This window comes from Oncorhynchus keta, chromosome 2, assembly GCF_023373465.1.
Source record: "Oncorhynchus keta strain PuntledgeMale-10-30-2019 chromosome 2, Oket_V2, whole genome shotgun sequence".
NCBI classification, from domain to species: domain Eukaryota; kingdom Metazoa; phylum Chordata; class Actinopteri; order Salmoniformes; family Salmonidae; genus Oncorhynchus; species Oncorhynchus keta.
In genome coordinates, this window is record NC_068422.1 from 59,298,545 (window position 1) to 59,311,355 (window position 12,811).

General features: G+C 43.1%; 1 protein-coding gene across 15 annotated transcripts in view; it reads left to right on the forward strand.

The window, feature by feature from the left end:
• The window catches only part of LOC118362231 (MAP kinase-activating death domain protein-like), a 73,790-nt gene that overhangs the window by 49,497 nt on the left and 11,482 nt on the right, over nt 1-12,811 (forward strand). For 6 of the 15 annotated variants that reach the window (XR_008079302.1, XR_008079303.1, XR_008079308.1 and 3 more), the window contains 15 exons: nt 1,402-1,458; nt 3,144-3,247; nt 3,550-3,633; nt 4,169-4,327; nt 4,549-4,681; nt 6,467-6,529; nt 7,021-7,141; nt 7,247-7,352; nt 7,495-7,605; nt 8,596-8,703; nt 8,953-9,117; nt 9,289-9,361; nt 10,034-10,140; nt 10,522-10,899; nt 11,008-11,092. Coding sequence is in view for 4 of the 15 variants with exons in the window: in XM_052479310.1 (XP_052335270.1) it covers nt 1,402-1,458; nt 3,144-3,247; nt 3,550-3,633; nt 4,169-4,327; nt 4,549-4,681; nt 6,467-6,529; nt 7,021-7,141; nt 7,247-7,352; nt 7,495-7,605; nt 8,596-8,703; nt 8,953-9,117; nt 9,289-9,361; nt 10,034-10,140 (1,391 nt within the window). In the remaining 11 variants the exon portion in view is untranslated. The remainder of the gene's footprint in view (nt 1-1,401; nt 1,459-3,143; nt 3,248-3,549; nt 3,634-4,168; nt 4,328-4,548; nt 4,682-6,466; nt 6,530-7,020; nt 7,142-7,246; nt 7,353-7,494; nt 7,606-8,595; nt 8,704-8,952; nt 9,118-9,288; nt 9,362-10,033; nt 10,141-10,521; nt 10,900-11,007; nt 11,093-12,811) is intronic. The other 9 variants (XM_052479310.1, XM_052479315.1, XM_052479321.1 and 6 more) reach the window with 5 other exon arrangements.

Consider the following 12,811-nt stretch of genomic DNA (forward strand, 5'->3'; position numbering starts at 1 on the left):
GGGAGTGCTTTCCCCTTAGAAAAAGAGCCCCTTATGATATTCCATCCACTTTGACCCACACCACTGATGTGCGCCCAATGGGTCAGCATTTAAAGCTGTAAAACTCTGAAATATATTTGGAACATAAATACACTATGCTGGTTTGCCGTAATATTTGTACACAGGTTGCATATTTGCACATCATGCAACTCCAACCAAATTTGACAAATAACCACATTTGAATTCCAGATCTGGCCTTGGATAATATGTTGCTATGTGTGTGAGATTGGAACAGCTTTGAGCGGTGTAGGCGTGTGTGAAATATTGCTTTGAGTCCCCCCCCCCCGGCCTGGATGTGTTATGTGTTCCTCCCACCCTCTGAATGTTGAGTGCCCCTGTTTGCCACCTCCTCTCGTGGAGTCCTCCTTTGTTTGCCTCCTAGCACCTTGACTGTGCATGTCTTTCGTTTTCTGTTGTCTTCTCGAAACTCCAAATCTGCAGTACCGTGCGAAGGAGTCTGACCACCTGTCTCTGCCTTTACTGCAGGTTTCCTTAAAGCGTGCCGTACAAGTAGAAGTTCTCTCAGCTCTAGCATGGAGGGTGGAGCGTCACTCCCCAGTAAACAGGCCCAAGGAAGAGACAAATGTCATGCTCACTGTTAGCAAGCCACAGTTGGCATTTAGTTTAGTGATAGGGCTAATTTAACACTGACCATCGTGGAAAAGGAGTGAAGCATTGCTTCTCCTTTCGACCACCATTATACTATCTCAAATGTTGCTTTGGGTCTGTATACAGGGGACAGATTCACCCAACTCCCTCAATCTCCCTACCTACCAACCTACCCTCACTTCACCAGCCCCTTTTCTCTCTTTGGGAAGATGCAGCTTCAATTCTACAGAATGTCTTTTTGAGACTTGCACCCCTGCTTCTGCAACAGCTCCATTCAACCTGCTGGCTCGCCGGCCGGCCACTCCGTCCCCATTTCATGCCCTTCACCAAGCCCTGCTGCCTCTGTCACACTGGTTCTGGAGAGCCACACACTGCTAGCCAATAAGTTAACGCCTCGGTCACAGAACATTTTCAAGGAACCCCAGAATTCTCCCTTGTGTGGTTCTCCAGGACCATGGTCCAGGAGTGTTGGGTGTGTTGTAATGTTACACCTCAGTAGCAGTAACTGGCAATGGATCAAACTCTGCATACAGATAATGATGTCATAGTGTTCCATATTGCCAAGCTGAAATGTGACTACTCTCAGACATTACAAAACATCCTCAATTGTTAAAATAACATATATTTTTTTAATGCTTAATTTTGTTTTATGCTATGGTTTATCTAATGCTCACCCTCCATACCTGCCTACTCAACCAGCTCTCTGACACTCTCTCTGTCTTTCTCTCCTTGCTTGCAATGCATCTTGGGTAGAATTGTGGAGCAGGCACCATGAAAAGGATAAGCAAAAAGCTATGGAAAAACAACAGAGTAAGATATTTTTCACACACAAAAAAAGACTGGGGTATTGCACAACTGCCAGCTCTTAACATTTCCACGCCCTTTTCTCCACCTTTTCCCAACCTAACTATGTCGATTAGTCACAAATGATTTAAATAGTTAATGTAAGTGATCATGTTGACATGGATAATGATTCTAGGACTTTAGGTCCATAATCTTGATTTGAGGTGTGTACGTAACGTTTTGTAAATTTGGGGTGAATCATGTCTTGATATCAGTGGAATAACTGAGTTACGCTTGCATATCTCAAATCAGGAGTCATAATATAGGGAGTTCCTCTTTCTTTCCATATAGCTACTCTGTCATATGTTTGCCAACAACTTTTTCCATTCCTATTCACTGAGTTGTGAAATAGTCATTGGAAATGTAGTCTGTCAGACCCATACCTAATCCCAAACATTCCCTATTTTCCTGGGCTCTTGAGGTTCTATCAAAGTTAAGTCAGTTGTGGCATTTTAAGTTAGCAAATGTGCTTTTCTGGAAAATCACTACATAGCAAGAAGTTAAATTGTACAAAAAAAAAACATAACTGAGCCATGAATGAATACACAATAGTTTGTTAGAGTACAAACATCTCTTGCAGGTTTGTTGGCTGCATGACCAAATGTATCACAGAAGTCATGTCATGGTTACATTTGCATTGAACATTTGTACATTTGCACCATTGTAATTGACTGTACTTTCTTCCGATGTAAAGGTTTGATATCCCGGACTCTTCAAAATGTACAGATTGCAGGCCAGCATTTGTTTAATTGTAGTAACATTTTCGTAGAGGTGCATTATGTGAGTCATAACAAGGTGTTTCTGAAACAACTGACTGGTATATTAACAACAGCGCTGTTGGTCAATGCTTGTCTAAAAGCAAACTTGTGCAGAAAATGGTCTCCTATTTTGACTGTCCCTCAGTTTGTCTGCATGCCTAACTGCCTGAGTCTGTATGTCAATTTTTGTAACGTTGACCTCTTTTATATTGGTATCTGCCTTTGTCAATTACAGATTGATGTACATCTATCAATATTCCTACTGATTTTGCACTCTCCACTTGCCTCTGAATAGTCACATGCTTGGTCTATTGAAATCTGACAGCTGGGTCATGTTCATTAGGGCACACATAACAATGTTTTGCAACAGAAAACAAATGAGATATGATCTCTCTGTTTTGAGCCATTTTCTTCTGTTTTGACCTACTGAACATGACTGATTTATTATACATTTCTTTGCTTCCTGAATATAAAAAAACAACAGCTGTTGTTCATTGAATTCCACAACAAAAAAAGAAAGGCAAGATCCTCTGGCTAAACGAAGTGCCCGTTTGTAGGGCCAGTATTTCCGGTCAATCCCAAAGTGATGGTATTAGAGGTCAGACACACCAATAGCGTTTGCTGGCCGAGAGTACCTTGCACCTCTGAACATAATTTGCGAACCGAGTGCGCACCAATTTTACATGGAGAATCGTGTGAAAAGTGTCGTCATTCAAATCGGAAGACGAAAGCTAAATCCACATTCAGTGTGATGTGTGCAAGCCTTTCAATAGCAGTTAGGTCACCAGCCCCCTCCCCCACTTCTCTGCCAGTTGCCAATCATGTGACACTCCATACGGGGGCAGTGTGGAAGTGCGCATGGCACCCGTGCTGACAACAACATGTATCCTGCAGGAGCGGAGGGGGCTAAGAAACAGCACCCTGAGCTGACTGACACGGAGGAGAAGAAGTCCCAGATCAGTGCTGACAGTGGCCTTAGTGTCACCTCTGGATCCCAGGTCTGTTCTTTTCGTAACTAAGTGAAGAATGCACACTTTGAATCTGACACTTGTTTCACGCCGGTTGTCCCCCAACTCTGGTGCTTGTCTGCTGGACATTTTCCTGTCAAACTGTAACGAGTACTTTTGGGTGTCAGGTGTCAACTGTATGGAGTAAAAAGTACATTATTTTCTTTAGGAATGTAGTAAAGTAAAAGTTGTGATAAATATAAATAGTAAAGTACAGATACCCCCAAAAAACAACTTAAGTAGTACTTTACACCACTGTCGGCTCACCTCTCTTTCTCGGTCTTGCTTTGCAGAAGAGTGACACAGAGTCTGTGACCGGCACTGAAGCGCCAGTCCTTACCAGAAGCACCAGCCAGGACTCAGAGGCCAGCACAGTGGTAGGGCGCGGCCAACACAGAGAAACAATCTCAACCCAATCCTTAGCCCCTCTCAACCTTACCTCAGTGTGACTCATCACAAGGCCCGCTTATCCCAAAGCGCAATTTTTATCTTTAGTCTTACAAGGTTTACACTCAGGGTTCTACAGACTCATTTAAGCTCAAGCCATACATCCCCAGTAACACTTATCCCAAACCAGGTTGCTTCCCAATCTTACTAAATTCCGAGCTTGATTCATTTCTAGTCTTTGCTAACTTTAGTCCTACTCATCTCTTGTCTTGCTTTGTCTCAGCCTGGCACAATGGCTGTTGTCAAAACCGTACGTGTCATACTAATCTACCTCTTCCCCAGTGTTTCTTAGCCTTAGTGTAACTCAGTGATCCTCAAAAAAAACCTGTAGTACTGCAGCTCTCCAAGCGCAGGGTTGAGGAGTACTGATCTAACTCTTGTCTCTTTTAGCCTTAGTCAGTGTGAGTTCTCTGTGTCTCAGTATGCCTGATATTCACTCGTCTCCTGACACTTTGACCTCTCCAGATAAGTAACAGCTCAGGAGAGACGCTGGGAGCTGACAGTGACTTGAGTAGCACCGCTGGGGAGGGCTTGGGTGGCAGGCAAGCCCCCCATCTCAACCTCTCCAGGGGAACACTGTCCGACAGCGAGGTTGAGACCAACCCGGCTACCAGCTCAGTGTTTGTGAGTGGAAAGTCCTTCCTGGCTGATCACACACTTGATTCACCAGTTAATATTAGTGCAAATGTTTTTTTTTTTTTTTGGGGGGTTGATAAGTGCAAATGCATTCGCTGCGGAACATGAAGTCTGCCTGTGGATGCCAATCTTGTTAATGCAGGAAAATCTTGAAAGTCTTTGGCAAGATGAATTTATCCCATGATTTATGTTTTGTGGTGTTTTCCCAGGGTAAGACCCAAAAGATGAAGCCTGGTGTGAAGGAGGCGAAGGCTAAACTTGTGCCTGTCATGGCTAAGGGGCCTCCCACCCAGCCCTTGGAAGACATCAGTATGAGGATTTACCTATGTGATGGCCTGCTGGGTACGTTCCAGATGACTGATGTTTTAGAAAGGCTGTGGTTTAACATCTATTCCAGTCTCCCTCTGTTCAACTTTGTGTTAAAAAGTTACAGTAAATATCAGGTCAATTTCCGCAACATCGAAGAACGTTGAAGCGCGAGGCTAAACGTCTCTGCTGGCTTGCATCATGCTCATCTCACATCTGCGGTGCTGCTCGTTGTAATGTCATCTTGCTGAGTGAATCCTTCCTATAAGGCATACATACATATACACACACACATACACATACATACATACATACATACATACATACATACATACATACATACATACATACATACATACATACATACATACATACAGTGGGGCAAAAAAGTATTTCGTCAGCCACCAATTGTGCAAGTTCTCCCACTTAAAAAGATGAGAGAGGCCTGTAATGTTGATCATAGGTACACTTCAACTATGACAGACAAAATGAGAAGAAAAAAAATCCAGAAAATCACATTGTAGGATTTTTAATGAATTTATTTGCAAATTATGGTGGAAAATAAGTATTTGGTCAATAACAAAAGTTTATCTCAATACTTTGTTATATAACCTTTGTTGGCAATGACAGAGGTCAAATGTTTTCTGTCAGTCTTCAAGGTTTTCACACACTGTTGCTGGTATTTTGGCCCATTCCTCCATACAGATCTCCTCTAGAGCAGTGATGTTTTGGGGCTGTTGCTGGGCAACACAGACTTTCAAATCCCTCCAAAGATTTTCTATGGGGTTGAGATCTGGAGACTAGCTAGGCCACTCCAGGACCTTGAAATGCTTCTTACGAAGCCACTCCTTCGTTGCCCGGGCAGTGTGTTTGGGATCATTGTCATGCTGAAAGACCCAGCCACGTTTCATCTTCAATGCCCTTCCTGATGGAAGGAGGTTTTCACTCAAAATCTCACGATACATGGCCCCATTCATTCTTTCCTTTACACTGATCAGTCGTCCTGGTCCCTTTGCAGAAAAACAGCCCCAAAGCATGATGTTTCCACCCCCATGCTTCACAGTAGGTATGGTGTTCTTTGGATGCAACTCACCATTCTTTGTCCTCCAAACACGACGAGTTGAGTTTTTACCAAGAAGTTCTATTTTGGTTTCATCTGACCATATGACATTCTCCCAATCTTCTTCTGGATCATCCAAATGCTCTCTAGCAAACTTCAGACAGGCCTGGACATGTGTCCCCCTGCTTAAGCCAGTACGTCTGGCACTGCAGGATTTGAGTCCCTGGCGGCGTAGTGTGTTACTGATGGTAGGCTTTGTTACTTTGGTCCCAGCTCTCTGCAGGTCATTCACTAGGTCCCCCCGTGTGGTTCTGGGATTTTTGCTCACCGTTCTTGTGGCTACTTTGAAGAATCTCAAATTTAAAATATATTTTGATTTGTTTAACACTATTGGTTACTACATGATTCCATATGTGTTATTTCATAGTTTTCATGTCTTATCCTACAATATAGAAAATAGTAAAAATGAAGAAAAACCCTTGAATGAGTAGGTGTGTCCAAACCTTTGAGTGGTACTGCATATCAATCTGATACGTCTAACTCTTTCTCACTATTTGACTAACACTGCATGAACTGTACTATAAAGCGTGAAGGTAGGTCTGGAGTGAATGAGGTTGGGTATATTTATTTGTGCTTCCACCCCTTCCTCTCTCTCTCTCTCCCCGCTTGGTTTGTCATTAACCCACTCAGCTCTGAGCTTAACCCTCTTTGCTCTGCTGCTCCTCTTCCTCCCTACTGCGTGTCCCGGGAACACCTTGCAGGGCGCGACAAGAGCTCCATGTGGGACCAGCTGGAGGATGCTGCCATGGAAACGTTCTCTCTGAGTAGGACTGACCTCTTTCACCTTTTGACCTTCTATGTTTGTGCTTGTATGAAATGGCCACCTGGGCTTTGATGTGCTGCTTTGATCCTTACCGCCACTGGGTTTCCCATCACACTGAGTGGTTGGTGTTGTAAACAATGTAGCAGGGCTCCTATGGACAAGTAAACAAGGGACAATGTCAAAACATTTTCAACAATCACATGGTCTGGTGTGTGTGTTCGTATGGGTGAGTGTTCGTTTGTGTGGGTGTTTATGTGTGTGCAGTTATGTAAGGTTCTGTGGGATCATGTGTATGTTAATGCACGTCTACTGGTGAGTGTGGGGCGACATGAACAGTAGATGTCAGTGTGAAGGTGATTTTGACCTGTGGATGATTTTGTAGACTAGTTTAGTGTTTTTTTGTGTGCCCTTGTGATTGTGGTCATGATGTGTTTTTGTGTACGTGTGTGTCCTTTTGGATACAGATAAGCAGTGAGTGTTGTATTTATGTAGGTAAGGAGCGCTCTACACTGTGGGACCAGGTCCAGTTCTGGGAGGATGCTTACTTGGATGCTGTCATGTTGGAGAGGGAGGGGATGGGTATGGACCAGGGACCTCAAGAGATGATTGACAGGTACAGGTTGCCTATTAGAGTGGATCTGTATTTTTTGAAATGACAGCCATCCTTGTATAGCTGTGTTTCCTGTTTAGAGGCTGACGGTTACCACTGTTTACACAGATACCTGTCACTCGGGGACCACGACCGTAAGCGCCTGGAGGACGATGAGGACAGGCTGCTAGCTACTCTACTGCACAATATGATCGCCTACATGCTAATGGTTAAGGTGGGTCTATCACACACAATGTTTCACTCTGTAACCCCCGTATGCCAACTGCAGCAACTACGAATGTTCAGATAAGTAGTAATCGCATATCTTCCGACGTCTCTTGCTAAGTTTGTCTGTACGTCCTTCTCTGTCTGGCCAGGTGAACAAGAATGACATCAGGAAGAAGGTGAGGCGTCTGATGGGGAAGTCCCACATCGGCCTTAGCCACAGCCAGGAGATCAACGAGTGTCTGGACAAACTGGCTAATTTGGTAAGAAAGAACCAATGATTCTCTCTCTTCAATAAAATAAGAGCCACTAAGGCAGTCAACTGTTCTACCAAGTGGCATAAAGATTCAACGTTTTATGTGGTCCTTCGAGCCAGATCCTTTTATGCAACACATGTTTTTAGTGTGTGTGAGAATATCAGTGTTGCTGATATTTGTTTAACCCTCTAGAGTCTAAGCCCTGTCTAAGCCGGGGATGAAACATTTGATATGGCCATTGTTGCTTTTAGCCCATAGAAAAGTGTTGAATAACAGATTCAATACATGGAACAATAATACCCCCCCACAAAAAAAAAAATCCCCCCAAAGGAAATTCTGTCCTATATCTGAAAGATATAAGAAAGATCAGGAAATTTATTATTTTTTATTTATTTTTTTGCATGTATTTAACCCCTTATTCAAGGCAATTAACAATCTCCATATTTACTTCCATTGATTTAAAAAGAAACTGATACCGGGGACCTTCAGATGAGTCTTGAGGCCTTGTGGGCATCCTAGAGCAAAACAACCAACATGAACGTGTTTGTGAGAGACTCGCCTTTCCACAGAGAGGGGTCATATTACTGTGTATCCCAAACTGTTCGGAGGCTACAGACAGAAGTTGGCAGAAGGGGATGTATCAACTTCGTAGAGCAAAACAGAGAACACCATCGGGTTCATGAGTCATAATAGTTTTATAGGCCAAACCATTCAGATGCTACAGACGTTTTTCGGAGAAGACTGATTTTCTGGATATCTCATGGTCCGACAAACACCGCTCTTCTAATTCTGCCACCTTTCACCACAGATGTGGAAGGGCGATCTCGGCGGATGCGGTGGATTGAGACGCAGCCCATGCAAAAAAGAGAAAACAACATATCTCTAGCTTAAACAGATTAACATAATAAATAAATCCCCATCCAAATGAATTTGATTTCCACAGGGCTGCAGAAATTGTAGGAGAAGGGTAAAAAGTCTTGTTCACTCACATTTCAGAATGGTCGCGAGCTGTCCATCAGACCTAGCGGAAGCCGTCACATCAAGAAGCAGACCTTCGTGGTGCACGCTGGGACTGATACCACGGGGGACATCTTCTTCATGGAGGTATGAGAAAGACACTTTCAGCATTCACTTTCCTGGCCCTTCCTTGTACATGCAGTTGGCCTTGTTCATGTTTTTTTTTATTTTGCCCCCAGAGATGGCCCGACGAGTATCTGAATAGATCGACTTTACAAATCATCGTCAAGAACTGTCAAAACTCTGCAATTTGTAGTTTCAGTAGATCTAGCGTTTAGCTCTACAGTGGATATCAAATAATTGCATCCTTTGCCTCTGTCCATCTCCCCCATTCAGGTGTGTGATGACTGTATAGTCCTGCGCAGCAACATCGGCACAGTGTATGAGCGCTGGTGGTACGAGAAGCTCATCAACATGACCTACTGCCCCAAGACCAAGGTCCTGTGTCTGTGGAGACGCAATGGCCAGGAGACCCAACTCAACAAGTTCTACACCAAGAAGGTGAACCCCTACCGTTAGCGCTGAAATGCAACTAGCAATTATGAACACCTTTGATATCCGTGTTAGTGGAACCTGTGATTAAGGTGACTGTAAATTGTGACTTTCGTGTCAGTCTTTGTACAGCCATTTTTTGTATTCCATAATCTGAAATTCAAATGTTTTGTTGTCTAGTGTCGCGAATTGTATTACTGTGTGAAGGACAGCATGGAAAGAGCTGCTGCCCGACAGCAGAGCATTAAACCAGGTATGTGGGTGTGCACGTTGGCTGGAGTCTCTTTCTTTGAGGCACCACCAATGTATTCTTGCCCTGCGTTTTGAAAATGGATGGCCCTAAGGGCAGTGGTATTCAAAGTCTAGGTCGGGACCTAGAGGAATTACAGTGGGGTCACCAAAATATATTTAAAATAAATGAAGAGTACAGATTAATGTATGAGACGATATACAAACGTTTTTGAGAAAGATCATTTGAAAAATGAATTATTGAGTAAATGTATTTATTGATTTCTTTTCATTTCGGTAAGAGAGATGAAAATGTCATGAAATAAAGGTTATTTGTTCGTGTAAAAATGGAAATGTGCCGATTTTTACGGTTGTCATTACATTTGGCCCCGAAAAATGGGGTCCCCGATGAAGAAGTTTGTATACCGCTACACTAGGGGCTAATAACAGTTAGTAACAGTTCATTAGTCTATGGAAAAGTAGAACTTTGAGATGTATGAATAACTCTGAGTGAAGGTGAGCTCTACCCTACTGCTTTATCGTCCAATAAATTCTATAACCATTTGAGTCAATCAGCTCAGTAGGCCAAGTAAAGACTTTTCTGTCTGTCATCACTAACACTTTTCAAAAGAGATGTACAGCGGAATGGATAGGAGAGGGATCCTTTGGTTTAAGCGATCTGCCCATCTCTCCATAGGTCCAGAGCTGGGTGGAGAGTTCCCTGTGCAGGACATGAAGACTGGCGAGGGAGGACTGCTGCAAGTCACCCTGGAAGGCATCAACCTCAAATTCATGCACAGCCAGGTAGGAGGACTGTATTACCACATACACACGCACACGCAAAACCATTTAACCTCCTTCCAACCACCGCAATTCTTCTCCTCGTTTTCTGTTTTCTTTCTCTCTCTCACACCCACACACAGTGGCTCACTTCCTCTAAGGTCCCTTTAAAAAAAAGAGAGAATAGAAGGCATTTATCTTTGACATTGATACATTTTTATAGCCTACTGATTTGAGTGAAAAAGCAGAGTACCAGTCACTGTTTTGATCAGGACCTTAGAGGAATAACTCATTTTTGTGCTTTGTCTTTCTATGATTTAAAATATGTTATGATTTATTTGTGCAGTCACTAAGATGTATGTTTCAAGATGAAAACACATATCCACTTAAACATTTCTGTTAAAGGCCTCCCGAGTGGCGCAGCGGTCTAAGGCATTGCATCGCAGTGCTAGAGGCGTCACTACAGATCCGGGTTCAATCCCGGGCTGTGTCGCAGCCGGCTGCGACCGGGAGAACCATGAGACGGCGCACAATTGGCCCAGTGTCGTCCAGTTTAGGGGAGAGTTTGGCATGCACGCGGACTTCAGGTCCCCAGCTGTACACTGTTTCCCCCGGCTGACTTCCGGGTTAAGCGAGCAGTGTGTCAAGAAGCAGTGCGGCTTGGCAGGTCGTGTTTCGGTGGACGCGTGGCTCTCGCCTCTCACGAGTCCGTATGGTAGTTGCAGCAATGGGACAAGACTGTAACTACCAATTGGATATCATGAAATTGGGAAGAAAAAAGGGGTACTTTTTTATTTATTTATTTATATATATATATATATATATAATCATAATTTGACATTTAAAAAAAATATATATATATTAATACAAAAATATTCTGTTCATGCTTAGCATTCTTAGTTGTGGTGCCCAAACCTTGTCGTTTGTGAGGGAAGGCGAGTGTTCTGTTTGTGTAAGAGCGATTTGTTCATCAGAGGTAAGACATATGACCTTGTGCAAAGACTTTTCATTAATAATTGCCATTTTATTTTACCGTTCTTTTAAAGTTTTGTCCCCTTGACCTGCATATTAAAGTTAGATGAAAAATACCTCAAGTATTCACAACTTTTGGGGTTGGGGCAATTCCATTTCCTGAATCAACTTGAGGAAGAATATAATTGACCTCAGTCCACAAGTAGATATTTTTGGACCCAAAGGAAATGCTTGGATCTGAAAGAACAATTATACAATTGCTCCGCCAATGATTGAGGGTCATAGGAGTGGCACTCATTTTAATATAACCATAGTGAAGAAACACACTGGACATATCACACTGTAGGATTGGGGCAAAAACGCATTGAATCAACACATGGGAATGCCTACTCATAAAGTAATACTCTATTGTAGTAGAATAGAAAACAATGTTTTTGACCACTACATTCTTTATGAAAGGTCCTAGCTCTTTGAACTGCCTTCTTGATTTCTTTAGATCACACAGTGCACCTAATTGAAAGGAATTAAGGCTAGACATCGCAGTGGCCAATCGAGAGTGTATTTGATTGTGCCTTCTTTTTGAAGCAACACCTAACAGGTTAGAACACGTTGCTATGGTTGAAGAACAGTTTCATCATCATCATCATATCGAATTGAACAAGGGTACAACAGTCATAATGTTGTAATACCCTTTCCCTACTACAGACACTTAACCTAATTGACCTTTTAGGAACAACACGTACGTGCTGCTTGGAAAATTCAAACCACCTCTTTTTTTCCCCGCGTCAGCTCTGCAGGAGCTCATGCACCAGTAGTAGATGTCATATTCATAGACATCATTCATGCAATCATTTTTTTTTTTAAACAAACACTTAACTGTCTTGTTTTAAAGAACCTTTTCAAATTAATAGTTCATGCCCAACCCATTACGTTTTGCCAGTGCAGGCCAACCCAAGCTTCCAGTGACAGACGGGTCACCGTAGGGTTAAATACGCGGGCATGTTACAGAGGGGTGAGGTTGTTATAGGTGGCAGCCTGTTTTGTTGGGGAGGCGATGTGGCTGACTGCCCTCTTGTACCTGTACTACTGAGCTGTTGGTGCCAGCCCTCGTTGCTGGAGGAGGGGGCATGGAGGGCATTGGGGGCGGGAATGGGTTCCCAGCCGTCAAAACTGGTAGTAATTATGTCATTTTCTGGGTTAGGCCCAGGAACGAACCCCAAAAAAGTCCAGCTGTTTAAAGTATAGACTAGACCAACTTTCAGTAGTTATTTTCCCACCTTTCGTAGTTTAGCACTTCATCATTCCAGTAGAATTTTCTGTGACCGGTATATTAGCATTGATAGCTGTTAATACGTCAAGTCCCGTCCATTAGGTTAATAGTGCAGCGCCCTCTTTGAGCGTCGTCCAGTGTTTGTGCTCTTCTGTCCGATAATAATCCAAACCGTTTCTCTTCCATGCTCTCTCCCCCTGCAAGGAGCGGAAGGTACACAACCTCTGCCATGTTTGCTTGTTAGCGGTTATGACTTTTTTTTTTTTTTGGGGGGGTATTTTTCCCCTCAATTTCTTTAGCTGTGTGTGGTCAACTTTATTTTATGTGTCCTCATCTCTGTTTTCATATGGAATTTCCATGTATGCTAAGCATTACATGGGCCACAGTGCATTTGCATCGGTAGCGAAATGGAAATGAATTAGCAGTCGCCATTGCTTCACTGTTGACAACAAA